Raw genomic sequence first — 26,291 nt, forward strand, 5'->3', positions numbered from 1 at the left:
ATTCGCTGGCTGCCCAATGTGAAGTGACTTCCGTAGCAGCTTGTGTATGCTCCGGTTCCCACTGGTGCCACCAATTATTCAACTCTTGGAGGGAAGTGGCAACTTGAGTTCTGAGATGAGAATACTCAAATTCCTGGCCGCCCCTGCTGCTGCGGTATTTTTTTAGTTGAGAAATGTATTCAGCAATGTCTGTCCCGATATCGACAAGATAATCAATCTCAGATTTCGATGCCGGTTTATCTTCCCATGGCACCGTTTTCCAAATAGGATCATGAAGAAATGTTCTCTGACGAGAGACGATTGCTTTCGCTACCTGTAACCTGTCAGATATTGGCTTGTCGAACTGAGATGTCTCCTACCAGTATAATACGGTGCTCAAGAAATATGCTTTTCGCAGAGTATGACTTTTGTTGCTGCGGGCCTCTCCACTCCAAAAGCCGACCAAGGCCATCTGCGTGCAACATCCAAGTTTTCTGTGTCCTGGACGCTAGTATCTGCACCCGTCAATATCTTTCTGCATTGATGTGACCCCGTGGCTTACCTCATAGATGCAAAGAGCAGTCATAGACGCTAACGTCCTTTCAGTACACTGATCATCAGGATCTGAAAGTTTATTGCGAAGTTCCGACAAAGCCTGTCCGTACAATTTGAGTGCGCTCGTTACCACATCTGGGCTGTTGTGGGATTGTCCGAAAACAACCGCAGCCAAAGCATCCCACGACCTTTGGCGCGGCCTTTGAGGAGACTTGACCAACTCTGGAATCCAATGTGTCGGTAATCCACACTTTATTTCCCGCGTAGCATTCAGTGGATGTCGGTACTCTGCTCCAAACAACTTGGAAAATAGATAGGATATGAATATGTCGTCCTTGAATGCCGTTAAAGGCAACGTATCTGCTAAGAAAGGAGTAGGGCCTGGAGGCTAGAATCGGTAAATTAGATTCGAATAAGATACAAAGTGAGAATTTCTTTGTTACCGTAGAGAATTTATGGGACTGGCCACGAGAGGCTACCGAGGAGCGTCGGATGCGGGGCGTTTCGTCCACAAATCTGAGCCGTGGTGTGAACCCAGTGCATTCAATGCCCGCCTTACAACAACGTTTGCACCATGGGCGGTTTTCATCACATTTGACCTTTCTTCTTTTGCAGGATCCGCACCCTTTACTCAGCGCTCCCATAGCATGAGCATTCGGTATCAAGAAACGCTACGATAGTGAAACAGACTGGAGGTGCGAATTTGGATATTGAGAAGACCCTGAGGATAAAGTTAAAGCGATTAAAGAAGAAGGTCGCGCATAGTACCATGTTTTGGGAACCATGAAGTTGTGGTTAAGTTAGTCCTACAGCTTACAAACCGCCAATATTCGAATGTGGAGCCCAGTGAGCTCGCACAAACACCCCTAAAAGAAGTCTAGCGCGATCGGCCCATATTCATCCGGCCATTGACGAAAGTGGACTTTCGACCAGCTCCTCGCGGATTTAATCTGCGCACCAAAGCTGCTCATCGGCTCGTCGGAATGATGAACAGAGCGAGGCTTAGAAATCCTGGTCATAATTCATCAGGTTCGGGGCAACTTCTCGCCGCGATCAATTCAGAGTCCGTTCTCGTATCTTGAGAAAAGGGTATATAAAGGTATACTGATATCGATCATGACAACCCCATCAAAATCACTTCTACCTTGATATTACTGCAGGTATTGGATCATTATCTTGATTTACAGCCGTTTGCTAAGACCGCCACTTAGGAAACAACCGATACATCGCTATTATCATGGCGGAACAGCACCCTCCCAACAGCCTCCGTCAGACTAGTCGGTTCATTACAGGCCACACCGCCAATGGCCTTGCAGTCTTCAACAAGGACATCCCCGAAACAATTCCTGCCCAGAATATACCTACTGGCGATGCTTTGTACCTCGGATATGCTACGAACCAGTTCCCGATCGACTTGAGCAAAGACTTGGGAACCTATCAGCACTATCTGACCAACACTCCAGGATTTACCATACCCGGCGGCACTGTGCTGTGTCTGATAGACTTGGCTCCCGCAAGCATTAGCCCCTTGCACCGGACCATGTCGCTCGACTATGCTGTGGTGATAGAGGGAACCGTGGAGCTAAAGTTGGACAGCGACGAAGTGAAGACGCTGCAGCGGGGCGATATCGCCATCCAGCGCGGGACGAAGCATCTGTGGCGAAACACTAGCAAGACAGAGTGGGCACGTGTCCTCTTCGTGCTACAGGAGTCGAAGCCGGTTGAGATTGACGGTGAGACACTGAAAGAAGACTTGGGGTTTTAGGGATGGGTGGTGTTCCAGCACCAGACTCCTGAGAATATCCTGTACATATGTATGCAAGAACTATATTACATCTACCATCAGACAAAGCGCAAAAGGAGACTCGTAAACAACAAACACGCTGATGTACGTCAGATATATCCAACCCAGGAACGAAAAAACACTAGATCATGACAAAGAAATCCGAAAACAATTCCCTGCGTACGGACCGCGAGTCCGCCCAAGTGCGCGAGACATCCTGCCGCCGAGTCATCTCCTCCAACAGAAGCAAGACCTTATCCACTGAAGGATGGCGGTTTATCGCTGCAGCCGGATCCGTCTCGCGGCGCGCCGCGGCCATGCGCTGCATCTCATGGACGATCCACTGTCGTTGGTCTGCAGAGCCCTCGAGGCCAGCGACGAAAAGGGGATACAGAAAGCTGACGGGCAGGTGGCCCGGTTCGGAGCCGGCGGCGGACTCAACGGTGGCGAGCTGGATGATCTGGTCTACGGCGCCGTTGACGCGGTCGGTGCGCGGGTAGATGGCAAAAGCCACGCGGTGGAGATAGATGAAGTTGGCAAGGAAGTTGGCGACGTACTGCCGGAATGTACGGCAGATTTCGTTCGCAATAGGTGCGCAAAGCGTGTCGGTTAGGGCTTCGGGTCGGCCATAAACGTCCACGACGGGTGGGCGCCGGTGCCAGAGGGTCTCAAGGTCGGCGCCGACTTTGTGTGCGATCTGGAGGACCTCGAATTCGTCGCTGAGGGTGCCTCGGCTCCGATGATGTAGATCTATGCAGACGATGCGCCGCACGACCTGCTGCGCTTGGACAAAGAATCGAAACGCGGGGCTCACGATTGCTTCGTAGACGAGGTAGCTGGGGCTGCGAAAGGGATCTTCGTAATCGGAGTCGCTGTTGCGGTCCTCGGGGGTAATAGGAGCAGGCGCAGGCGCTCTAGTCGTCCGCGGACTGTGCATCTCAGAAGGATTTGATGCTATCCCATGCTCTGACACATTCCCCAGCTCAACGAGCGGGTCGCCATCTCGGCCAGCGATCAAGGCTTTGACATCAAGCAGGGATACCCAAGATACCAGGAGATGCCCGAGTCCAGTCCATGACCGGGTACGGGCGTGAAAGCGTTGTAGGAGGAGGTAAGAAGAATGGATATATGAAGTACCCGGGGAACACAACTCGGGTGAGGAGAGAAGCTATTGCAATGTCAGTGACGTTTATCTTGCGAGAGAAAGCAAGACATCATACCTCGGATAACATCAGGAGAAAGACCGCAGCGAAAACCTTGACCAACGTCGACTCGGCCACCTCACCCAACAGACAAGCTTGGATTTCCGAGCTGGCCACCCGGTAATACGTAGGCGCCCAGTTCCATTGCTTCCCCTCCAGCATTGCTCTGTGGATGTCCGAGTAGCAGTAGACGGCATTTACGAGGGGGCTGAAATCACGCGCATGTGCCAATATCGCTGGTCGCACGTACTTCCACTCCATTGCCACAGGGCCAAATATAGCTGCTGGCGGATCAATGGTTAAGAAATGCTGCAGCAGTTGATCCTCGTACGAGGCAGTTCCGGGGTCTGACCAGCTGCCGCGCGTGTCCGAGGCGCTGCCCATCGAGTCGATGAGCGAGGACGGTGCATCCGGACTAAGCGGTGTTTGCCGGTCTGCAGCAAACGACGGTCTCTCTTCCCCGTTGTGATTTGGTGCAATACTTGCAGGAAGCGACTGCGGCGTCGGACTGGCGGTGAACGAGGCGGCAAGCCCGCTTGTCAAGTCGAGATGTTTCTGCTCCAGTTCCGAGGTGATTCCGCCCATAAATCCAAGCATATCAAATGGACCTCCCATATCGGGTGGGTAGGACTCCGGGTCCGGTGGCAATCGGCGCAGCGGGGAAGCCGCCGCGGGAATGGTTTTGTGATGTTCATCGGAACGGAGCACAGTGTTGAAAAAATTCAGATCCGGCGAGCGCTGCGAGGCGTTTGCAGCCGCAGCTACCGCCGCCGCAGCCGATGCCAGGCCCCCCAGCGCGGGCGCTGGAGAGGGTGTTGGCGGTGCGGCGGGAGTCGCGGGTTGTGAGCGAGACGACCACGGCGATCCACCAAGCGAGAGGGGCGGTTTGTAGACGCAGCGCAGGCGCAGTCGATCGCAGTTTGCGCAGCTGGGTTTGGTCTCATCGCACCGCACCTTGCGAGCCCTGCACGTCAGACAGCCCGTTCGGCGGCGCGGGCCTGACCTGCCTGGTCCCCGGGCTTTGGGCACCTAGTAACGCAGAGCAATATGGGTCAGCGATAAACGTCTCATGGGGTCAGTAGTATAGCGCACCTCCATGATGCGAACAAATGCCGAATTGGCAGAGCCAGAAGCATAGTCGAGGTTAGATAAAGAAGAAGAAGGAATGGCGAGCGTGACCTGGTTTTCCCCGCAATAATTGAGGTGATCCACATTTCGCCGGCTAAAAACTACATGTAGAGATCGGGAATGATATAGGTCATGCTGCTAGTATATCATGGTCTATAATTACGCTATACATCACTTTGTCCGTCCGCAATAGGCTGGGCCCATTTGTCGCCGCCCAGACACCGCGATCGGTGCAGTAGATGCCCCCGTTCCTGGCGCACATACGCTGCAAAGCATGCAGCCGCCACAGTGACAGCCCCACAGCTGATTAGCACGGGATACTGGAACTGTTGGGGGCGTGAGAACACAATGGTGGATGCAAATGAGAGCATCTCGAAGATATTCTGTAGTGCCATCTCCGTCGACGAGAAGCGCGCGCGTGCGTTCTCCGGGACACTCTGTATATGAAGTTTTAGTATGTGCAATAGCAGATAGCAGGGTTGAACTAACGTCTTGCACCAGGAATTGCACCGAAAGATCAAAGCCCCAGAGCCCGATTCGACTCAGAGCCACTCCTACAATGAGACTGCCCGCAACCAACTGCGAGCTGGCATCAAAGAAGATGTATGCTGCTGCGCCGCCAGCCACACAGCACAACTGCCAGTTAAGGAACCACAGCCCGGATCGAATGGGACCGATTCGGCTCATGATGAACGGCGCTGTCCAGGTCCCGGACAGTTCGGCGGCCACAGATCCGATACGCATGGCGCTGACCTCCAATGAATTGAAACCCGTGTGCAGAAGGTAGGTGACCATGGTTCCGCCAAAGGAGAGAACGGTGAGGTAGAGCAGACTGAGGGCGAATGATGCCAGAAACACCCGGCTGCTCAAGTACTCCCGCCAGGGAGCTACCGCGTCATGCCAGTGCGGGAGTATCCTGCGGTCTTCTTCATCATTGAAGACCGAGGGCGGTGCCCTTGCCAAGGCAGGGACCGCTCGATATACCTGTCAATATGTTAGAGTTTGGAGACACATGGAATAGAGAGCACTTCATGCCTGGGCAATGGCCAAGTACTCGACCAGCACAGAAGCAGTGTTCAAGCCGAACACGGTCCAAATGGCACTCGCGGTGGAGAAACTATCCACTAAGGAGATGAACACAGGAGCCAGCAGCTTGCAGAAGAGATCGATCAGTCTCATAGATGCATTTAGATCTGCAGTCAGGATGAGATGAGGCAAGATATAACCTTGCAGGAGTGGAGTTACCTTGTCGAGGAACATTGATAGATTCAGAAATCACAATCGCCTAGATTAATCATGTTAGTGACAAAAAAAAAAGGATTCACAGTACCAGGACGCACCCAATCTCGTTCCACAGCCACCGTATTAGCCGTTGCAGCTAATTTCTCCACGCAAGCCAACAAGCCCACGGCGACGAATAGGACGAGAGTGATTGCGGGGTCGTCTGTCGCCAGAAGAACGACAAAACACAAGCAAGAGACTGCGACAGAGCCTCTCTGCCAAACTAGAAATTAACCATCAGCTCTTGGTCACCACTTTTTAAGGAAAAATCACCAACCAATTGAATGCCTCACGGCTACCAGGCGATCCGCCCGATCAACCCGATCTCCTAACCACGACGACAGCGCCACGGCTGCCAAGGCCCGAACCAGGGCATAGATCGAAGCATATAGTAGTGTTCCGGGGAAAACAGAAGCTAGGAATAGGACGGCGCCGAACTCAAACATACGCGAGTTCCAGGCGGACAGGCTGTGCGAAAGATATAGTCGCAGCAGCACTGAGCGGACTCCCGTGGCAGGCTCAGCATCAAGTGAGGATGAAGCCTCGTCGGGAGAAGAGGGTGGAAGGAAAGGATCGGAAGCGTTGGAGTCTTCCATATTTTGGCCTCTAATAATATGTGAGGTTGATATTAAGAGTGGGAAAGGAAAAAGAAAGTGAGAGAAAAGTGAGAGTTTGAGGACCTTGGGAAGTATCGCTGGAAGTAAGAGTGCCGGGTGGGCCGACTCTTTTTACAACGAGAATGTGGGTCGCGCCACTATTTTGCACGATTTTACCAACACTGCAATTTTCCGACTGTATTCAACCCTTGAGCAGGTGCTTCACCGTTTTGGCCAAGACAAAATTCCAAACAAACCGAGGCCATTTTCATTCCAAGAAGAGCTACAACCCACACCGCCAGCGAAGAGCACTCCCTCATGTAAAACAATGACTTTATCTCCTCCGGGCGATGGGGGAAAAAATCAAGTGACAGAGTCTCTAAAACTCATCAATTACCTTTCTCCATGCAGACGTGAAAGAGTGCTTTGGCAAACGCCATGTCTGCCCGGCGCCAGGATGGATACCTTCGCTATCGACTGTGTCTTTTGCCGCTGTAGGCATCATTTTCCAAATGTCGCGCTGAGAGGTATTGAGGGAGAACATTTGATCCATGATAGCAGGGTGGGTTCGGAAACCTTCCCATCGGTGGGTGATAGAGTCCTTGAGCAGATTTCGCACTAGATCTTGCGCCTCCTTTGGGGCGTCGGCGTCGTACGTCTCGAAAACAATGTGGATATTATGGACTAATCGATCCTCCATGACCACAAATTCACTCATCGGTCCATAGCCTGCTTTCTGGGCTCGTTCCGTAAATGCAAGATGCATCGTACGCACTGTCGGCCAGTGATACATCGGGATGTCCAGCTGCACATCGTGTGTGTGTCGTGGGATACGCCAGATGTCAAGTCCATCCATCGGTCGATGAAGAGAATCGGGGCGACCCTCATTCTTGGATGTAGTCCCGAAGGCTACCAGAAGTTTCTTTTTCTGGGAAGCAGAAGTTGAAGTCGTCGATTACTTTGAACGATTTTTGAATAACCTCCCAGCTCGCGTCCAACATCGGTCCCTGCTGAATGACGCCGTATAAACCCCAACATCCTAGCTTTTCGTTCTTGTGCGAGTGAAGATAGTGCTGAGTCGTCCAGTAGAGTATTCGTTGGATTGAGTGACGATCTTGGAGGCATCACTGCTGCATGTAGAAGGAGGTGATGGAGGTGGATGTTGTGGTTGATCACGCCGTTAAGGCTAAGCTCTGGAGCGATGTCGATGATGCGCGGTAAGTCCTCACCCTTACTAAAGGTTATGAGGAACGGGTGACATTCCGATATCCTTGGACGTAGCTGCAAGACATACGTCAGTACAGATATGCGTAGATAGATAAGTGATGGATCTTCGCTCACGTTTACGGCCTGTCGAATGTATATCAGCGGCTGCTAAACAATTCCTCTGCATTTGGAAAACTTACGACCTTCACGACAACCCCAAGGCTCTGCAATGGGACCAGTATCAAGGTCTTTATAAGACAGTCGTATTTCGAAACAAGGACCTGAGACTTTCCCTTCTTCAACAAGGATACTATACTTATTTCGGAGAAGAATAAAGATCCAATTGGAACAAAACAAAGAATACTGGATAGTTACATGTTTATTCTTGCCACAGGAGCCCCTGCGGTCCTTGAGCAGTGCGCCGAGCCAAGACCTCCGTCACCTTCTCGCGCACGCCCTCCTTCTGCTTGTATCGCTGGACAAACTCCTCCACCGTCTTCTTCTGCGACACTCCATCTGCCCGCACAAATTTCTCAATCTCCGCCTCGGAGGGCAGACTAAAGCGCTCATGCGGGTAACGGTTGTAGTCACCCTCACTGAGCAAGGGCAGCCGGGTCTCGCCCTCGGGGATGGAGAAGAAGGCATCCACGGCCTCCTGGGAGACTTCCTGCAGCGTAGCGGGCTGCCACTGGGCCTGGCGCGCAGGCTTGGACATCAAGCGGGCCTTGACACCCTCCACGAAATCCGGGTGTCGCATGAAGTTGGCGGCGATCGAGTGCTCCCGCTGGAAGGTCTCCGTGATGCTCCATGTCTTGCCCAGACGCAGCTGGCGCAGGGTCACCTTGAGCGAGGTCGGGGAGCGGATCGACAGGGTCTCCAGCGTCTTTTGGGCCCATTCCTTCTGCTCGGTTTCGTTCTCCAGCGCCTGGAAGATCTCCTCCACCGTGTTGAACTTGAAGCAGCGGTCGATCGCCGCGCGCAGGTTAGCTGCCAAAAGGATAGGCTCTTCCTGGGTAGACGGCAGACCGAGCGAAAACTCGGCCATTGTCTTGTTCACGATGTCCAATCGCTCGGGCAGATCCATGTGGTCCGGGAACACCAGCTCCGCAAGGCGCTGGGACATGTTGCTCAGCGCGCTCGAGTGGAGGTAGTGCGTAGCAATACCGGCGTATAGGGCCTGCACACCGTTCAGGCGCTCCGAGGTCAGGGCCAGGTAGGCGCCGGTCTCGCCGTCCAGTCGGGGCAGGAAGAACGAGCCGCCCACGTCGGGGAAGAAGCCAATGGTCGTCTCGGGCATGGCAAAGACGGTCCGCTCAGTTGCGACCCGGAATGGCGCGTGCATGCTGAGGCCAACTCCACCTCCCATTGTGATTCCATCCATGAACGAGATGACGGGTTTCGAGTACGTAGCGATCAAGTGGTCGAGGCGGTATTCGAGTCCGAAAAAGTCCGTCGACGCTTTCTGTCCCTCAATGCCCTTTTCATTCTGCAGCGCCAGAGCAGCGACGTCGCCGCCAGCGCAGAGCGCCTTCGATCCTGCGCCGGAGATGAGGACGATGTTTGCGAGCTGAGATTTCTCCCATTCCTGCCCATCCAAAACCACTTTAGTATTGGGCAGACCCTGTAACCTAATGAAAAACTGACCTTGAGACGAGGAACAATCTTCCGCGCCATCGAGCCATTCAGGGAGTTGAGTTTCTTCGGCCGGTTGAGCTCGACGCTCCGCAGACCGTAGACCGAGTTGAACAGGACATCGTCGGGCTCGTCACCGGGGAGTTCTGTAGGGATATCGGACGCGGTCGACATCTAGACATTAATCCATCAGCAAGGATTGTTTTCTCATCCAGCGGACAGGACGTTGTGCATACCGGGGCCCGGAAGGCAGGGTTGGTGACCTTGGCACGGAGAGGCATTGCGGGCGCAGAAAACCGCGAGATCCTGCTCGGCGGCGAAGGGAGGCGAGAGAATGAATGCCGGAGTAACATGAAGTCGGCAGAAACAGGAGGGTGGAGGGGGAGGGGGAGGGACAGGTTAGGAACAGTTCGGTGTTGTTCACGTTCTACCGACGACATCCTCGGGATTTTTTTACGATTTTCAGGGCGCCGAGGCCAACCGACGGACAACAGCAACACTACTATTATGGTCATTGAGGTACTAAATGAGAATCTTTTGAGGTAGTAGTAAATGGTATTTATTTATACAGAATGGAAAGAGGGAAAAAAAGAAGCACAGTCTAATACATGGCCCTGGCTAGCCGGCCCGTCAGGTCCGACGAGTGTCTCTTCAGAATCCAGTCCAGCGCTCCCTTCTCAATCACCAGTCTCTTCGTCTCCAGCAAGTTCTTCACGTCCAAGTTCTGCATATTCCTGATGCGGACATGCTGTGCATCAGCAAACTTGGCCATCAGGTCCAAATCCTCCTTCTCGGTAATGAATGTCAAGAGACCGTGTTTCCGGTCCCATCCGTGCGCTTGAAGGATATTCCTCATCAAATGCGGTGTTGAGTCGGTCGGCACAGAGATTTGGTTATCGATCACAGTCAATTGCTCCTTCTTGTACCGGTAGCTCAGCGCGATGCGCCAGGCCTTGTCGTAGATCTTGCGAGGCAGATCGGTTCCAAAATCGCGAGGATGAGGGCCGTGGGCAACACCACCTCCTCGGCGGATGGGCGACTGCTTGTCACCTACACGCGCCCGGCCAGTGCCCTTTTGTGGTGCCATCTTTCGGTGACTGCCGTGCACGTCGTCTCTCCATTTCGTGCTGGCTGTGCCTTGGCGGGTGTTGTCGCCCTCGAATACAATTGCGCGGTGAAGAATGTCTTTCCGCAGAGGCATCAACAGTTGGTTCTCTTTGTACTGAGCAAGGCTCTTGGGTTCCATTGTAAGGAAGTCGTAGGTCATGACATGGACTTTGCGTGTGGGCCATTGGGCCTGGGCGGGAATCTCTGTCGTGAGGTTGGCAGTGGAGGATTGGGCCTGTGCCTCAGTCGCCATGGACCGTGCAAGACATTGGCGCTGTACATATCGAAGAATGATTGTCAATACAAGCAAACGGGGGAAGACGGCACATCGAGGATTGAACATACCGTCAGCATCTCTGGTCCAGACATGAGACCACTTGAGGGCCGTGACGCCCATCTCAGCGCCCGGAAAACTTCGCCCGGCATGGTGACAGTGACAAGCAGAGTATGGACAAGTGGTTATGGTGTTGGTAGAAGAGGAAGCAAAAGTTGCGGTTGCGGGCGGTGAAGGAGTGTTTCTGCCCCCCGGAAAAGTTCCCTCTCAAACACTGTCTATTCCCCTTCACAACACTCAACATCGCCAGCATGGCTCACTGCGAACGGGCGTCGAAGCCATTGCTTCAATGCCTTCGCTCAAACTACTCAAGAAGTCTCGCGGGCGTTCAACGCCATGGGTTTCATTCGACCACTGTCGCGGCTAGCGAAAAGGCCCCGGCCGAGTCGACGAGTGAACCATTCTACAAGTCTCCAGATCCGACACTTGTTTCGAGTCCCCGGCTAGAAAGACAACTGATGCGCGGAGGTGTTAATCCGATTGGGTCTCGTCGACGTCGTGCCGCGTTGCAGGGCTCATCCAACCTGCCCTTTGAACAGTTGCCGTACCAATGCTTCCAGGAAGCGCGCAAGATTCTACAGGCGGACCGGGAGGAAAAGCTGGCCGAAATCCAGAAGATGGAAGTAAGGATTGCGAATCTGGAAGCCACACCGACCGAGCAGATGGGGGAACAGGCAAAGAAATCCAAGTTGCCAGCGATGCGAATCCACCTGGATAAACTCAAGATTCTAGCGGATATCAACGATCCTCTCGTGAAGAGGAAGTTTGAAGACGGCCAAGGTAAGCGCTTCAATGTCAGTTCATTTCACCGAAGACTAATATTTGTGATTTCGCGACAGGCGATATGAGCAAACCCATTTACCAATATCTGGCCGACCAAAAATGGCGCGAATACCGCCGCAAGATCTTAGTTCAGCGAATCACACAGATGAAAGTGATCCCCGATGTTCTGGCGAAATGTGACCCCGTGGTGGACACCAAGCTTTACTTCGGCAAGCATCAGATTCAGCCTGGCGAGTTCGTCCCCGCGAAAACCACTACCGTCCCTCCCAAACTGGACGTGCAGCTCTTTGAGCGCGGAGAGAAACTGGTCACTATCGCTGTCGTCGACCCGGATGTTCCCAATGTGGAGACGGACAGCTTTGACTACAAGACGCACTTCCTGGCTGTCAACGTCCCCGTCTCGGCCACCGCGACCAAGGTCGATCTCTCTCAGCTTTCGGCGGATTCTCAAATCGTGCTCCCCTGGCTGCCGCCTGTTGCTCAAAAGGGCAGCCCCTACCATCGACTCTCACTTTTCATCCTGGAGCAGAGTGGCTCCAAGCCGCTCGACTTTGCTGCCGTCAAGGCCAGCGAGACTGACCGGGATGCCGTGCGCCTCCGCACTCTGCAGCGCCAATACCAGCTCAAGGCTATTGGAGCACACCTGTTCCGGACTCAGTGGGATGACACGACTCTGGAAGTTATGCAGCAGCTCGGATTCGAGGGTGCGGATATGGAGCTCCGCCGGAAGAAGGTCGAGCCCCTTCCTTACAAGCGGAGAAACCCTTCCTCGTTCAGGTGATTTCCTTGTGGTATTTGTTCTATAGTTGTACTGTACAATTCGATATGTATGAATATGCATCCCAGTCCCTTCCAGAAACCAAACTCCGGTATAAATATGCTGTAGAAGATCGAAAGCGCAAGCAGCCAGTTCCCACTACGCCTCCATTTGTGCCGGCTGCATCGTATTCTTCACCCACTCCATTTTCGACGGCGGCCAAACCCTCGCAACGATCTTCCCATTGATCAGCGCCATAGGGACGGGTCCGTAGTTTCTTGAATCCCTCGACCAGGGCAGGTTATCGCCCATCAGGAAGACATGACCTTCGGGAACCTAAATTGAAGCCAAAAACCCCCAATCAGTAAGATAATTGATTGGAATAACACAAAGAAACCCACCTGAATCATATCCGGCGTCTTCCCAACCTCCGTACTAAACGGCGCATCACGACAGACAAAATCCCCCGGCATGCCGACTACGCGCTTCGCACCGTGGACGCCCAGAAACGTTGGGTGGTTGAAGCGCACCACGTCGCCGACCGCTATCCCCTTGCCATTGCGGTGCATGCGCGAGATGAGCAGGTAGTCGCCGCGCGGACTGAAGGTCGGGTACATCGAGGGTCCCTCGCTGAGCTGAATCGTGATCAGGTGCTCCCACACGAGCGTACAGGCGCAGAACAGGCCGATACCGTCGAGGGCTAGGCGGGCAGCCCGGCGCGGAGTGCCTTGTTTTAGGGCTTTGCGTAATAGGCGCTCCATTTGCTGTGCGTTAGGAGCATGCTTGGATTGGAATGATGGTGTTGGTTTTGGCAGCTCCGGTTCAAAAAGATGGCTGGTCATGTGACCCACTCACGCTTTAAAAAAAAACCGCGTGTGGTTGATTTTCTCTTTCTTTCTTCACCACGACAAGCTCGTGTTCTGCTCCGCGCAGCCCTATGATGTTGGGGTTATCTAGCGGAGCAGCACTGGGGATTATTGTCTTGAATCTGCAATCTCAACCGACCTTTTAAATATTATGTTAAAAAACCGCCGCTTCTACAAATGCTAGAGCTTGCCGTCGCCGAAATTCAGCACCAGGACGAGCAAGTGTGGACAATGAAGCCAGATGAACACAACCGGCTTGGTCAATTCCATACGCCGTCCCCCAGCGCGTTCTCAATCTTGACCCCATTTAACTATGGGACTGGGTCCTTGAGGCGTGTGTGGTGGGGAGACAGATCGATGCTAGAAATATGAATTTTGTTCCAATTTGATTCGCAACTCAACTCTTCTGCCACATGGTATCGGCATCTATTAACAACAGCAACTATGTCAGCTTAGTTCCCAAGTGTGGATCGACCCATCAAACCTACCAGGATGCTTCTGCACCTCCGCAATGCCCTCCCTCTTCTTCGCCTTGACTCGATAATCAATCCCAAACCTCCCATCGCGATCCTTCAACAGCTCATCCATTCCGCCCGGGCACGCCTTCTCCACTCTTTCGGGTGACGTGAAACTGCCCATGAGCTGCGGAGGGCCCATCGGCACCGGATCCCCCCTGTCCACCTGCCAGAAATGGTAGGTCTTCCCATAGATGGGCGCAATGTCTTTCATCTCAGCCGTTTCGGCAGCCTCCCACGCCGCCCCCGGAACGCCTGCCGGTGCTGGCATGGCCAGCATCCCGCTCTTCACCTCGAACTCGTGCGTGTGCCAGAGGCGTCGCTCTTCCTGGGGGAGAGTAAGGAACACCCGTGGCGTGACCATGTACTCTACCCCGATCAGCCGCGCGTTGTGTTGGGGGGAGTCGTAGATTAGGCATTGTCTGACGTCTGTCCATGGGTTTTGTAAGCTATAGTCTCACACCATAGTTGCCAGTCTGCTGTGGTGTTGTATACATACCCTCCGTCAAGTGTGAGCAGTAGTGGTTTGACTCGACGCAGCGAGTCGGATCGTTCGCGTAGACGTGAAATGCGTTCAGGTGTGCACAGATCTGCTTCACTGGCTTGAACTCCTGGACCATCGCAGCGCCGGTCTCGAGGACACGACTTTTGGTCGTGCGAGGGTCGCCGATGATGTCGCTCGTATCATCGCTTGATTGGCCTTTTGCACAGGCGGACATTATTGTATACGTAGTATAGGATATCTGCTTGTCTCCTTCGTTTCCAGTCTGTTAATCTGGGCTGAGAGAATATGCAAATTTTCGGAAATAATCTCTGCACATGAGACACGTCAAGACAGTGGCAATGCGGTCCTGAACAGGATTCGTGCTGCGGTAGACTGAATGCTGTCCGGCGGGTTTGGATGAATTGACGTCACGATGATTGCTTTCCGTTTTTCTGGGTGTATAGATACTTCCATGTTGGAGCGGTGACTTGCTGGTGAGCTCCTTGATATTAAGAAATGGTGACAGCGAGAGAAGACTGCTATTGTTGTGGTGCGTGTTATTCTGATGGTCCATGGACTTCAGTGCCGTACGCTGCACATATATATTTTTGAGGCCTGTCTGTTGCCGCACTCAAATCAGAACCAACACAAATATATCTGCAGGTCTACAACAATATTCCTATTGACTGTATAATACCTATTGATTCAAATGGTGGTTTACCACATCCTTCATTGTAGCGCAATGGTTCTTTCGCGGTCCACGATGCTCCAGCGATATCGGCCGCCACCCTCAACGCCATCAACCACGCCGGATAAAATTGCCACTCCCACTTATACTCCAAGCATTCCGCTTGAAAATTCTCGTTCAGCCACTACTCTGTACTACTGCAAGATCGAGCGCAAAATGTCTTCTAGTAAAAGGATCGACCGCCGGAATGCCTGGACAGGTGATCTGTGCACATCGACTATTTCTCGAACTATTTTCCCGAACAGGGTGATCTTGGAATCCATACATACCCCACTTTCTTTTTGCTCACGGAAGAAGAAGGAATCAGGGTGAAAATCAATCATACAGAGACAATAGCTCCACTTGAGATCTACAACAGAGAACTCACATACAGAAACCGTACATCTCTAGCGGTATGTGACTCCATCATCCATGCCTGATGAGAAATGGGCACGTGGACCCTCTCACCTCAACTTTTGAGACTCCATCTGGTGGATTCTGTTTCGGCAATGATGCGCAGCACCGGTGGGGTGCGGCGCAGTCTCTAGGGGTTGGGGTGCATGATTGTTGGTCAACTTCATTCTGTTGACCTGTCTTGTACAGGGACGTAGATGTGTGTGGTAGGTTTGCTAAAGATGCACAAGCAGGAAAGAATGAAAGCGCAAGATGCCAAGTACGGGCCATTGCAGACGGATTATTGGCATCCTGTGCCTATCCCGGTTCGATCGGAACGAAAACGATCAAAGTTTTCTTAGTAGATTGTTAGTCCGCGGTGGGTCTCAAGCCATTGAGTCGTAGGTGCAGCTTTTTGCCATTTACCATCCATCTAACGGCCGACTGTAAAGTCCCCGAAATTCGAGCGAGCCCCATACGTACGTTTTTGTGCACACAGTAGTACATCGTACCGGTTTACACATGTCATAGTCAGACGCCAACTCCCAGCCCAACACGAACGCTCGGGCGATTGTGCGCCTTGTTTCACCGCAGCCTGACCGAACCTGTGTGCACTGCAAGGCATGTCTGGGTGTTACCGTGGGAAGAGAGAGCAGTTTTGTGTTAGGCCCAGGATCGGCCCCTGCATGGGGGATCCCTCGTCCTCGACGCATACATACCACGATCAACCAGGGTGTGTAGTAGTAGCCGTGCGTCAGCCCCAACACCCAGAAGGAGCAAATAGTTAGTTAGCCTTCCAAAGATTAGTTAGTTGCCAACGACTCATGGCTGATGGCCCAGCCCCTTTGCGAGCACTCAATCAATCTGCTCCGCCACCAGGCGTCGCAAGTGTGTTTGAGCTTCGGCGACCAAGCTAGGTGGACCCGGCACCCGGGCCTGCGTGGCATAGCGCCTTTGGCGTCAGGACCCAGGCGTCAGGGCTCCAACCCAACCCAGCGACAAGGCATAATAATAACAGTCGAGATTAAGGCCATAGGTGAAACCGAACTGTGCCCCAACGGGATAACCGGTCGACCAAGCGCTCGACCACAATGACGGGACACCGATTAGGCTACAGCCTTGGCTGGAAGAATCTATTTTCACCTGCAGCTCTCCATGGTCTACGTGTACAGTACCTGGTCTTGTGGAAGTGCCGTGTCTAGTGCACTATGATCCGGTGATTCTCATCCAGCTGTGATTCAAGACTCGGGTCAGCGGCGAAGACAGAACCATCTCACCGGATCCAAGATCGTCGAAGCTCCCGGGGGCCACCAATGAAGGCGCATTTCGGCTGCCTGTACAGTTTCTACCCCCCGCTTGCATTATCATCTGCCCTCGACGCACGGTTATCAGAAGCGGAGGGAGGAGGAACCGAGCATTCCCAATCCGAGGGATGCTACACCGTAAGGGGCTGATGACATGCCGCTAAGGCAAGCCAAATTGATTAGCCCGCTCCCTTCCGCCAGCGCTGGGGCTAACCCAGGGATCGGCCAGGCAATCAGAATGGCCCGACTGGAACGTCCTGGAAGATGGGAAAGAAGCTAGGCATGGAATGGGCGCTAGTGGCCAGGGGACTCTCTAGGCAGCTCGGAGTTTTCCCTTGAAGTGGGGGGCGGGATGTAAAGAGGCTCGTGAGCAACAAAAAGTGGCTGATCAGCCCCCGATCTAGCGTGGCCTGGGTCTCGGACTGTGACCGCTCCCTAACAGTTGGGATGAGATGATAATTATGATTACCTAGTATTGTGTCACCGTTTGTGTCTCGGGGAAATTTTTAACGGACGATCATTCTCTTCTCTATCACAGTCGCAGGGGTACAGTAGAAGTAGGATGGATGGGCACCACCGGGGCGTTCTTTCCTACTACAGTACCGCTCCTGCTACGGTGTACGTAGCACATACTCTGGGGATCGGCAGTTGACGATGGGCTTGTGTCAGCCGTGATGGACGGAGGGGCCAAGTAGGTCCACCAGACGAGGGGGGGAGGGAACTGCCCGTTATTCTTTGTACTATGTTTGGTCAGCCCCCTGACCTTCTGGACGTACGATAAATTAATTCATTCCCCTTCGAAGTGCAGGAAGTGGGTCTCTCCATCTTCCCGAGTTGGATCGTTTCCTGCCGTGTAATGGTGATATGCATCGACCCTCTCAGGGGTCTAAAGGATCAAGGAACCGGGCCATGATGTAGCTACAATATGATCAACGCATGATCCTAACTATATAGCCAATGGTTTGCTGGAAATATTAGCAGAGAAATAATAATGAAACAATCAACCCGAGCAGGTTTTGGCTTTGGCACTGTGGGCGCTAAACACGATCAGATCCGCCCGGCCACGTTGTGAATGGTGGCTCTACCGCTCGTTTCTGGATCGGTGACACAAAGAATGGAACAGGGAAAAAAAGAGGGTGGATCCACTTTTTTGTCCTTTGGGTCTGATTTTCCCGACATCCTAGACAGGGCTGGGACCAACCAACTTTCGACCTGAACTATTTATTGAACCTACTCCATAGGAAGGGACGGTCGTTCTCCATCTCGAGAGATCCACGTTGGTCCCAACGGCATATGCTAGCCGAGCGGGAGTTCGAACAGACAGTGGCGATACCAGACTTGATGAAACAGGCCCACCATGTATACAAAAAGCCTTGCAGATGATCGAAAATGCAGGTATCCTACGCAGCCCGAGCATTCGGATCATGATTGGCAGTAGCATTTGGAACGGTCTGGGATCGGAAAGACAAAACCCAAAAAAGGTGGCGGATGATGCAGGAGATGCATCATGTAGTCCGGGGGGTGATTATCACAGCCGGGCATGCACGGAGCAATGGCGGCGGTACATGCCCTGACTTGGAAGGGCTCCGTGACAAAGCAAACCTTCCACATTCGGGGATTCTTTGCTCCACTCATACATCCCTGCCATAGCGACACGAGAAGGGAGCGATCCTCTAGTCCATCACATTGTAACCCTTGCGTAACGAGATGGTGACGCTATGAAAGGAAGGGAAAGGCAGAGCTGTGTGTGGGGGCCCAACCCAAATTCACTACGTAAGGTCCTAATATTAAATCTAAGCATGCGGACTGGGCAATAAAGGAAGACGCAGGATGAGGATGGGATGGGGTTAGATTATTGGCGGGGCCTAGTAGCATTCCTCGGCCAAGGTTCCTGGCGCTTGGGTTCATCCAAATTACACAAATCATAATTCCACAGTGGAAACCGGAACTTATAGCCCCAGGCTGGGCCCGTGTGAGGGTCTCTGTTCCCCATGTGTGGTGGTGGCATGGACCATCTGATTCATCATCATGGATCACCTCGCCCCGTTCCATAGCCCTTGATTTGGCTCTGCCTGCGCCCTTGGCTAGGCCCGTTTCGTTAGTGTCAACGTCGTGTCATCTTTAGCATGCGATCGGCATCGTGGGCCTGGGGCGGGTGGTAGATCGCTCCCTGGATTTTTTCTTTATTACTAGTACTGGCCGTGCTATGCCTGACTGATCATTCTCAAACACACGCATCATCTATACTTGCCCGCCACCACTCCATATGTCAGACCACCCACCAGCACCTCGCTGACTCCAGACTGACCTCATCCACTACCTCCGCTCTTTTATATGGCCGATTACTGCTGGTATCCGGCGTCTTCCCCCGAGACACAATGGTGTCCTTCGGGAAATGCCCATAGCCCGTCAGCTATGCAGGATTTCTCTCGGTCTGTACCTCGCCCACGGCACTCGCGGGTCATGAAGCCCCGGAGTGCTGGCAACAGCCCTTCTTCGGCCACCATCAAGCGCCGGGCCACGATGCTGGCTCAAAACCATGTATTATTTGGCTTGCCGGCTTATCAGTCTTCCACTATTCAAGCCGCCATGCTCACTTCTGCCATGCGGGCCCGGAATTCTCGCCCGATCAGCTGGCATCCATCATCAGCAAGGCCGCGAGGACTATCCAACATGCACCGCATCCCTGATTTCATCCCGGAGAACCATCCCGGTATGGGTGCCGTACCCGATCAATCATTTGACCCGTTGCCGGCATATGGCAACGACAACATGCTTTCATATCCTATGCCGACACCTTATTCTCCATCCGACTATTTCTCTTACTACTCCGAGGAGTCATTTCCGCTACCATCACATCAGACTCATTTGCCAATACCGAACTCGCAGCTCGAACCCATGGCGTGGGATACCACACCAACCCAGCCAGATCAATCACTTGCGCCCCATCCCATGACTGATGCGTGGACAATGGACATGTTCTCGCTGAACAGCAACATTCCTCCCGCGGACATGACATGCCCCAGCTACGTCAGTGTGCCGTCCTCAGGCGAACTGACCGGCCCATCGACGCCCGATTTTCTTCCGATCCAGCAGTTCGAGAATAATGAACCAAGGCCAGTGACCGAGTCGAAGACGCCCGAGGAAGAGCTTGTCGGCATGGGTCTCTACAGCCAACCTGATATGCGCCTGTCGTCTGCACTGCAAGCAAGTCCTGGCAAGGGGTTGAAGCTGGAAGAAACTTTCATCCCGACAGACGACCAAGATGATGGCTCCCAAAGTAGCGATGGAGAGATGAACGGCCAAGACCCAGTTGTTCCGCAACAACTCTTCCCGTCAGCCGATGCCACGCCCACACCCCGACAGACAGGCCTGCCTGCTGCGAGACAGTCCTCCAAGCAAGCTCTCAACCTTCTCCACAAATCTTTCTTCTTTGAGTCCGACGATTCCGACCAGCAGACAATGCCTGCTACGCAGCCCTTTGCCAGCCTCAACCCACCATGCATGACTTATGGGTATGGCTGGATTTGAATCAATCGCTTTCGAACGCCACAGTCTTTCTGTTTTCTTTTGTTATATGTATTCGAGCGGCCATAGCGTGGAGTTTCTTTTCTTTTTTCCTGGGGTTTTTGGATTGGCGTTGGAGATGGATGGATGGATACCCTGATATGAGATAGTACACGTGTCGGGCTTCGCTACCCGTTCATCTTTTTCTTTTGGTGATGTACACGTACATAACAGTCAGTTACATCTTCAACACAGTTGCTACCGAAGCTATATATTTTTGTTTCTACAAAATTCATACTTTCCAGTGTACAAGTCTAGACAGCGTCTGTGATTGGCCAAGGCGGCTCTCGACGGAACAACCATCATCCGGCACATTTCAAAGCCGATCGAATTTCATCTTGACCACGATTTTGGAAAGCAGAAGAAGATGGCTAAGGTCATTTTCACGGCGTGGAAACATAAATCCCAGTTGCTCGAAGTGCGGAGCCAGTTCTATCCCTCGCCTTCGTACGACGGCCCAGACTTGCGCTCCCGTGCCTGCGCAACGGTACGTATCAAACGATTCAAGTCTGCTTCTGTCGCTAATGCGATATACGAAAAAGGTCGAGGCTTGGAAATTGCGCGGTAATATCCCGCATCATGTCGAGGCCACCGCCCTCCTGACAGATGCCATTCTCCATGACGATGCGCAGCGGAATTCGATCTTTTCTATTCGGGCAACATACTCTGCTGCATTTTGCCGGTTCGTATTCGTTTCCGTGAATTTTACTATTTAATTTTGTTTAAATTTGACTAACCAAAACACCCCAGCTTTGTAACCGGCCTCGTGGACTCCAAGATCCCCGGCCAGCGCAGGACCATGTTCCAGCGCGCGGTTGATCTCGGACTGCCAGCGTCCTTTGTTGAGCTTCGTCACGAGGCGACTCACCGGGAACCACCGTCATTGGTGGTGCTGCGGAAAGCAACGCAGCGCTCTTTGGAGTGGCTGTGGGACAACTATTGGGGCGGCATCGATGAATTGGGCGATGCGCCCCCTCTCGAGTCTGACGACACCGCTTCGGTTAAGAAGGCCTTACTTGATACTCTCCTTCCCGTTTCGGGTGGCTCCAACGCCACAACAGAACCATTATCCAAGAAACGGAAAAGAGATCAAGGCCTGATTACCGCGGCGCAGTTGGTATCTATCTGCAACATTTCAGGTACTGGTATCCGAGTTCTGCCGAGTGTCTTGCTCGATGAGTCTATGTTGATTCCTGCTGGACGCATGTGAGTATTTTTTTTCCACCTTGAGATACTGATTCTGAGTCAAATTCTGATGATCTTCATAGAGTCGGGGAATCTTTAAATGATACATTCGCCAAATGGGATACAGTCCTGCAGAGGGTAGCAGATAGCGATTCTTCGTTTATGATGTACCTGACAGAGGCCCTGGTGGATGATCTGGCGTTCAACGAGGCAGATGATACATCGAGCAATGCGCATGCCGAGGCCCTCTTTCTATGGCTGGATCATGTATCCAGTTCTCCCTTCTGGGTATCATACAGGCGAATGTATCCCCGCAGTTATGTTCTCCGCGCCTGCGAGGCAAGCTCCGGGCACTGGGCGAAGATGTTGAGCGTGACGTTGCAACAAACCCAGGAAGAGGACAACGCCGGATCGGCTCATGGCCAGAAACTGGTGACCCCTGCTCAAAATGGACATTCAGATGCAGCGCCCTTCGCTGAGCTGCGCCAGCGTGGATGGGGGCTGTTGGAGAAATGGGACAGTCGGCCGTTGGGCACGGCTTGAGAGATTTTCTACTGCTACATTAATCAACCACGCTGCTGGCAGCATGTTACACCACAACGCTAAGTGACGGTGGGCCGGGCGCCGAACATGGCTGCCTTGGGTACACACGTAGAATGTTTCAACAGCTGTTCAGATTCCGCCCCTAGGCAGCCAAGAAGTGGGAGGGGGCTAGCCGGGCGCAATGCAGGAGCCTCAAATCTTTGACGTGTGGTGTTGAATCGCATTTGAAGAGGGCTATAAACCGGCCGAAATAAAAAACTCATACTCGCAGTTCATCGCTTGGACTGGCTCAGACCTTTTGCAATCATGAATACCACAACGCGCACAGCGAGAGACCGGGCGATGTCTACGCCGGAAATCCTGGAGATGATCCTACTCCAACTCGATTTGCGGACTCTTCTCATCGCCGCACAGCGAGTGTGTCGAAGCTGGGTCACTTTGATCAGCCAATCAGTCCAGATTCAGAGGGCCTTATTCTTTTCCCCGGTCGACAAACCTGACATTCCGATGCATGAAAAGACGCAGAACCCGCTCCTCGCCGAGACATTTCCTTGCGTCTTTCCAAGCTCCGGTAAAGAATTAGGGAAGTGTAAGTTTGCAGCTTTGGATATGAACCAGAGCAGCACGAAAAGAGCAATGTATATGCGAAAAGAAGCAAGCTGGCGCCGGATGCTGGTCCAACAACCTCCGATCTTGGACTTTGGATTGCTAAGGGTGGTTCACGGTCAAGTTGGCGACCAAGCCAGCGCATTCAAGATTCATGTAAGCATATATTTCATTACCTTCACTTGTGAACGCTTAATTGACAATGGTGATGTGTAGGGAAGTAAGGATATGCTCTGGGAGAAGCATGAGGGCCTGCGAATGGAGAGACTATTCGAGGTTCTACTATTCAACGAATGTATCACCTGGGAGGAATGGTCCACCAACAAAGTCATGTGGGCGACAGAGTTTCCACTTGACATCCAGGAATGTGACGACATTGCTAATACATTCGATTCGATGATGCGAAAGTTTGGCTTGGTTATAAAAGCGCGTACAGTCATGCAGTGTTCCATTGGTTTCCGGTCCAAAACCGAGGATGAACATCTGAGAGGACAGCTTGTTGCTGCATACATCGAGGCGGGTCTAGATATTGACCAGTCTTCTATCAGCTGTGTTAAGATGAACAGCCTTGTTTGATGATTGGATACCAACTCTAGTGAATTGAGAGGTGAAGGATTGAAACCATAGCTTAACGGGGCAGATGCCGTTCCTAATAGCTGGGATATCTCCGATAGCAAGGAGAAACCAAGGAGAAACCAAGGAGAAACCAGGTGTCTTTTCTTCCGTCTTTGCTCTAGTGACCGGGACCAGAATCTACAACAAAGCTAAGACTACCACTGCGCATCTACTTGAGGTGGACGCATGTTGCAAAGACATTCATCTTTGTCTGATCAGCCGCAAGGTCCCCTAGCATTCTTTGAACAATAGTTTGGTTTCTTGTTATCTTTTCTTCTATTTGCTTCTTCACCGGACCTGGAGTGGATCAGAAGTTTCTGCCTCAGGCAGTCACATCCGCCCATAAAAAGCCTCCCGCGCGCCAATTTTTTTCTCTCTTTTCTTCTTCTCTCCGTGTGACGCCCTCCACCACCGAACCTGCCAGGAGTCTGATGTTGGCTCCTGCACACGGCTCACAGGGTGTATATGGACGTGACTTGCTATTTTTATTAACTAATACTGACTGGGTAAGTCGCTTTTGCCCTTCGTCTCTTTTGTGTCTCCCATGGACCAGCCAGAGAGAGGGCTCGCCAGCCCTCTCTTATGATGAAAATTTTTCCTACATTCGCAGTTTCCACGCTAGCCGTCGTCTTGAACCCATTTCAGACGGCTCTGTGCGCAATTTCTTCCTTGGATGTCTGATTCTGGCTGGTCCATTCGTTGGCACTTTGTTTTTTTTCAAATCGTGTTCTCCTCTGGAGTCCGAATTATCAGACGAGCTATGTGCTAATTGTGTCTGGTTATAGAAGCAGAGCGTTTTCATTCGGATACTGAGAAGGGTCTAGGAAGACTTTTTGGATACATGAAGACTTTTTCGAGGTATTTTGAGCTATCGCGCTGGGAGATCCTCGCCTTGAGCTGTAGTGAAATAGAGCAATGGATTTGTTGTGATATATTGTCCGTGGCATAATCCCTCTTACCCGTAAACAAACAAATAAAAATGCTTCTCCAAGCCCTTGTGTCTCTAAACGCGCTTGTGAAGCCGGCCGAGTGCGTGGAGGGGCGATGTGCTCCGCCGTACCTGAACCAACTCCCTCCATCTCCAACTACTTGCTACATATCAACCAACGGCCTCCGACAATGCTCTGCTCCGATTGATCTGCTCCTCCTCTCTTCTTATCTATCACTGCCACACTCTCTCCTTCAATTTCACTCTCCTTTCTCCCTCCCCCTCTCCCCCCGGTATCGCGCCAACCTCCTAACATCACGCCAACATGTCGGCTCCCCCCAGACACTCGGCGGTGATGTCCATCAGCAATGTCGGCCCACCTCAATCAGCATCCACCGATAAGCCGCAGACACCGCAACAGGCACAGACACCCAGCCAGCCCATGTCGGGGCTGCGCGTCCCCTCCAATCGCAAGACCATCTACGACCGGCATTTAAACCGGAGTCGCAATGCAGAACTCAGCCGGGCGAGCTTCGCGTTTCTGTTCGCGGAGATGGTGACATATGCTCAGCGAAGGGTAACAGGGATACAAGATCTTGAAAAACGGTACGCTGCACCTGGTTCACATCCAACTCAGACGGGATACTAACCGGCTTCTTTCCAGACTAAATGAACAAGGCTACCCTCTCGGCCTGCGCCTGCTCGACCTCCTCTTCTACCGCAGTACATCCACCTCATCCTCCGCTCTCTCGAGTTCCTCCACCTCTTCCTCGCCCCCTAACCGTCCTCTCCGGATAATCACTCTGCTCCATCTCATCCACGGGCCCCTCTGGCGCCTCCTCTTCCAGCGTTCCGCAGACGCCCTCGAGCACTCCGTGTCCCCCGATACCCCTAATGAATACATGATCACCGACAATGACCCACTGGTCAACACCTACATCAGTGTGCCGCGGGAAATGAGCATGCTCAATTGTGCCGCGTTCGTGGCGGGCATTATCGAGGGTGTGTGCGACGGATGTGGGTTCGAAGCCAAGGTCTCGGCTCACAATCAGCCGTCGGAGATGTGGCCCAGTCGCACGGTCTTCCTGCTTCGGTTTGGTGATAGTGTCATGGAGCGGGAGAAGGTGTTGGAGAGATCGGGCGTCAAATAAACATCTCTCGCGTTACTCGGGTTTGCTACTGGGTTCTTCTGATTATTCCCAACTATACGATACACAGTAGCAATTTACACCTCACATATATATAGGCTTGCAATTCTGGACTGTATCAAGGGTCACTGCACCACCCACCATCGACCACATACGAGCTCCCTGTTACAGCGCTTGCCTCGTCACTCCCTAGAAACACAATCACTTTAGCGACCTCCTCGGGCTCCAAATCGCGTTTCAAGCTCTGTCCCCGAAAGATCTCCGCACGATACGCATCCGTCAGAACCTCCTTTCTCTGCCTCTGCGTCGCTATCGCCCCGGGCATAACGCTATTCACCCGAATATTAGCTTCCCCAAACTCCTTGCTCTGCGTCCGCGTAAGACCCATGATAGCAGCCTTGCAAGAAGCGTATATCGGCGAGTCCGAAGACGGGAGCTTCCATGTGATAGAACCCAGATTGACAATACTTCCTCCCCCGGAACTCTTCATGGCGGGCACCATGGCCTGTGTGAGGAAGAAGACATGGCGGAAGTTGACGTTGATTTGGAAATCCCATGCTTCGGCTGTTACCTTCTCTGTGGCTACTCGTGCCGAGCCGGCTCCGGCAGCAGCGTTGTTGACCAGGACATGCACGACGCCGTGCTCTTGAAGGATTCTGGCGGCGGTAGCTTGTAGCTCGGGGAGATCTGTGAGGTCGCAGCGGTAGAAGATTGGTGCTTTGATAGACGGCGCGCCTCGAGCTGCGGCCTCTTGAGATAGAGAGACAATATGGTCAATCGTCTTTTGCGCGGATGTTTCCGCAATGTCCATGAAGAGCACTTGGCTGCCTTGCCGGGCGAAGAGCTCGACCGTTGCGGCGCCTATGCCTTCCGCGCCGCCGCTGACGAGCACGGTCTTGCCGCGTAGGCTGGGATAGATGGCGTGTGTAGCTGCCATATTAAAACCAAAGGGAGAGGTGATAAATATGCAAAAGAATGACGTGTGAGAAGTAGAAGGGAAGACGATGATGATGTAGTCAGCCCCTCTTCACGTCGGAGTATCGGTACAAATCCGATATCCTCCCGGA

The 26,291-nt window shown here is 52.7% G+C and overlaps 12 protein-coding genes across 12 annotated transcripts; 6 read left to right on the forward strand and 6 right to left on the reverse strand.

Annotated features, from left to right (window-relative positions):
* Nucleotides 1-1,771: 1,771 nt before the first annotated feature.
* Nucleotides 1,772-2,299, forward strand: N7474_000856 (cupin domain-containing protein; the record flags this gene model as incomplete). The annotated part of the gene is made up of 1 exon (XM_057192271.1): nucleotides 1,772-2,299. One exon carries the CDS (start codon nucleotides 1,772-1,774, stop codon nucleotides 2,297-2,299), a length of 528 nt encoding a protein of 175 aa, XP_057057224.1.
* A 160-nt stretch (nucleotides 2,300-2,459) lies between these two features.
* N7474_000857 (uncharacterized protein) lies at nucleotides 2,460-6,524 on the reverse strand (the record flags this gene model as incomplete). Its single annotated transcript, XM_057192272.1, has 7 exons — nucleotides 2,460-3,485; nucleotides 3,538-4,548; nucleotides 4,612-4,741; nucleotides 4,912-5,084; nucleotides 5,137-5,631; nucleotides 5,988-6,151; nucleotides 6,206-6,524. The coding sequence occupies 7 exons, from the start codon at nucleotides 6,522-6,524 to the stop codon at nucleotides 2,460-2,462; spliced, it is 3,318 nt and encodes a 1,105-aa protein (XP_057057225.1).
* A 379-nt stretch (nucleotides 6,525-6,903) lies between these two features.
* Nucleotides 6,904-7,380, reverse strand: N7474_000858 (uncharacterized protein; the record flags this gene model as incomplete). The annotated part of the gene is made up of 1 exon (XM_057192273.1): nucleotides 6,904-7,380. The coding sequence occupies one exon, from the start codon at nucleotides 7,378-7,380 to the stop codon at nucleotides 6,904-6,906; it is 477 nt and encodes a 158-aa protein (XP_057057226.1).
* Nucleotides 7,381-8,109: 729 nt separating this feature from the next.
* Nucleotides 8,110-9,643, reverse strand: N7474_000859 (mitochondrial 37S ribosomal protein mS47; the record flags this gene model as incomplete). The annotated part of the gene is made up of 3 exons (XM_057192274.1): nucleotides 8,110-9,332; nucleotides 9,383-9,536; nucleotides 9,599-9,643. 3 exons carry the CDS (start codon nucleotides 9,641-9,643, stop codon nucleotides 8,110-8,112), a joined length of 1,422 nt encoding a protein of 473 aa, XP_057057227.1.
* Nucleotides 9,644-9,963: 320 nt separating this feature from the next.
* On the reverse strand, nucleotides 9,964-10,895 carry N7474_000860 (mitochondrial 54S ribosomal protein uL4m; the record flags this gene model as incomplete). Its single annotated transcript, XM_057192275.1, has 2 exons — nucleotides 9,964-10,743; nucleotides 10,815-10,895. The coding sequence occupies 2 exons, from the start codon at nucleotides 10,893-10,895 to the stop codon at nucleotides 9,964-9,966; spliced, it is 861 nt and encodes a 286-aa protein (XP_057057228.1).
* Nucleotides 10,896-11,054: 159 nt separating this feature from the next.
* On the forward strand, nucleotides 11,055-12,367 carry N7474_000861 (mitochondrial 54S ribosomal protein mL38; the record flags this gene model as incomplete). The annotated part of the gene is made up of 2 exons (XM_057192276.1): nucleotides 11,055-11,583; nucleotides 11,643-12,367. The coding sequence occupies 2 exons, from the start codon at nucleotides 11,055-11,057 to the stop codon at nucleotides 12,365-12,367; spliced, it is 1,254 nt and encodes a 417-aa protein (XP_057057229.1).
* A 135-nt stretch (nucleotides 12,368-12,502) lies between these two features.
* N7474_000862 (putative mitochondrial inner membrane protease subunit 1) lies at nucleotides 12,503-14,443 on the reverse strand (the record flags this gene model as incomplete). The annotated part of the gene is made up of 4 exons (XM_057192277.1): nucleotides 12,503-12,679; nucleotides 12,745-13,125; nucleotides 13,714-14,153; nucleotides 14,224-14,443. 4 exons carry the CDS (start codon nucleotides 14,441-14,443, stop codon nucleotides 12,503-12,505), a joined length of 1,218 nt encoding a protein of 405 aa, XP_057057230.1.
* A 4,604-nt stretch (nucleotides 14,444-19,047) lies between these two features.
* On the forward strand, nucleotides 19,048-20,163 carry N7474_000863 (uncharacterized protein; the record flags this gene model as incomplete). Its single annotated transcript, XM_057192278.1, has 1 exon — nucleotides 19,048-20,163. The coding sequence occupies one exon, from the start codon at nucleotides 19,048-19,050 to the stop codon at nucleotides 20,161-20,163; it is 1,116 nt and encodes a 371-aa protein (XP_057057231.1).
* Nucleotides 20,164-20,566: 403 nt separating this feature from the next.
* On the forward strand, nucleotides 20,567-21,927 carry N7474_000864 (rRNA-processing protein LAS1; the record flags this gene model as incomplete). The annotated part of the gene is made up of 4 exons (XM_057192279.1): nucleotides 20,567-20,686; nucleotides 20,742-20,881; nucleotides 20,950-21,405; nucleotides 21,468-21,927. The coding sequence occupies 4 exons, from the start codon at nucleotides 20,567-20,569 to the stop codon at nucleotides 21,925-21,927; spliced, it is 1,176 nt and encodes a 391-aa protein (XP_057057232.1).
* Nucleotides 21,928-22,233: 306 nt separating this feature from the next.
* Nucleotides 22,234-23,109, forward strand: N7474_000865 (uncharacterized protein; the record flags this gene model as incomplete). Its single annotated transcript, XM_057192280.1, has 2 exons — nucleotides 22,234-22,689; nucleotides 22,750-23,109. The coding sequence occupies 2 exons, from the start codon at nucleotides 22,234-22,236 to the stop codon at nucleotides 23,107-23,109; spliced, it is 816 nt and encodes a 271-aa protein (XP_057057233.1).
* A 1,292-nt stretch (nucleotides 23,110-24,401) lies between these two features.
* On the forward strand, nucleotides 24,402-25,227 carry N7474_000866 (trafficking protein particle complex subunit 5; the record flags this gene model as incomplete). The annotated part of the gene is made up of 2 exons (XM_057192281.1): nucleotides 24,402-24,682; nucleotides 24,741-25,227. The coding sequence occupies 2 exons, from the start codon at nucleotides 24,402-24,404 to the stop codon at nucleotides 25,225-25,227; spliced, it is 768 nt and encodes a 255-aa protein (XP_057057234.1).
* Nucleotides 25,228-25,342: 115 nt separating this feature from the next.
* On the reverse strand, nucleotides 25,343-26,161 carry N7474_000867 (SDR family NAD(P)-dependent oxidoreductase; the record flags this gene model as incomplete). The annotated part of the gene is made up of 1 exon (XM_057192282.1): nucleotides 25,343-26,161. The coding sequence occupies one exon, from the start codon at nucleotides 26,159-26,161 to the stop codon at nucleotides 25,343-25,345; it is 819 nt and encodes a 272-aa protein (XP_057057235.1).
* Between the last annotated feature and the right edge of the window lie 130 nt (nucleotides 26,162-26,291).

This window comes from Penicillium riverlandense, assembly GCF_028828495.1.
Source record: "Penicillium riverlandense strain IBT 135883 chromosome Unknown utg000001l_segment0_segment0, whole genome shotgun sequence".
Lineage (NCBI taxonomy): Eukaryota > Fungi > Ascomycota > Eurotiomycetes > Eurotiales > Aspergillaceae > Penicillium > Penicillium riverlandense.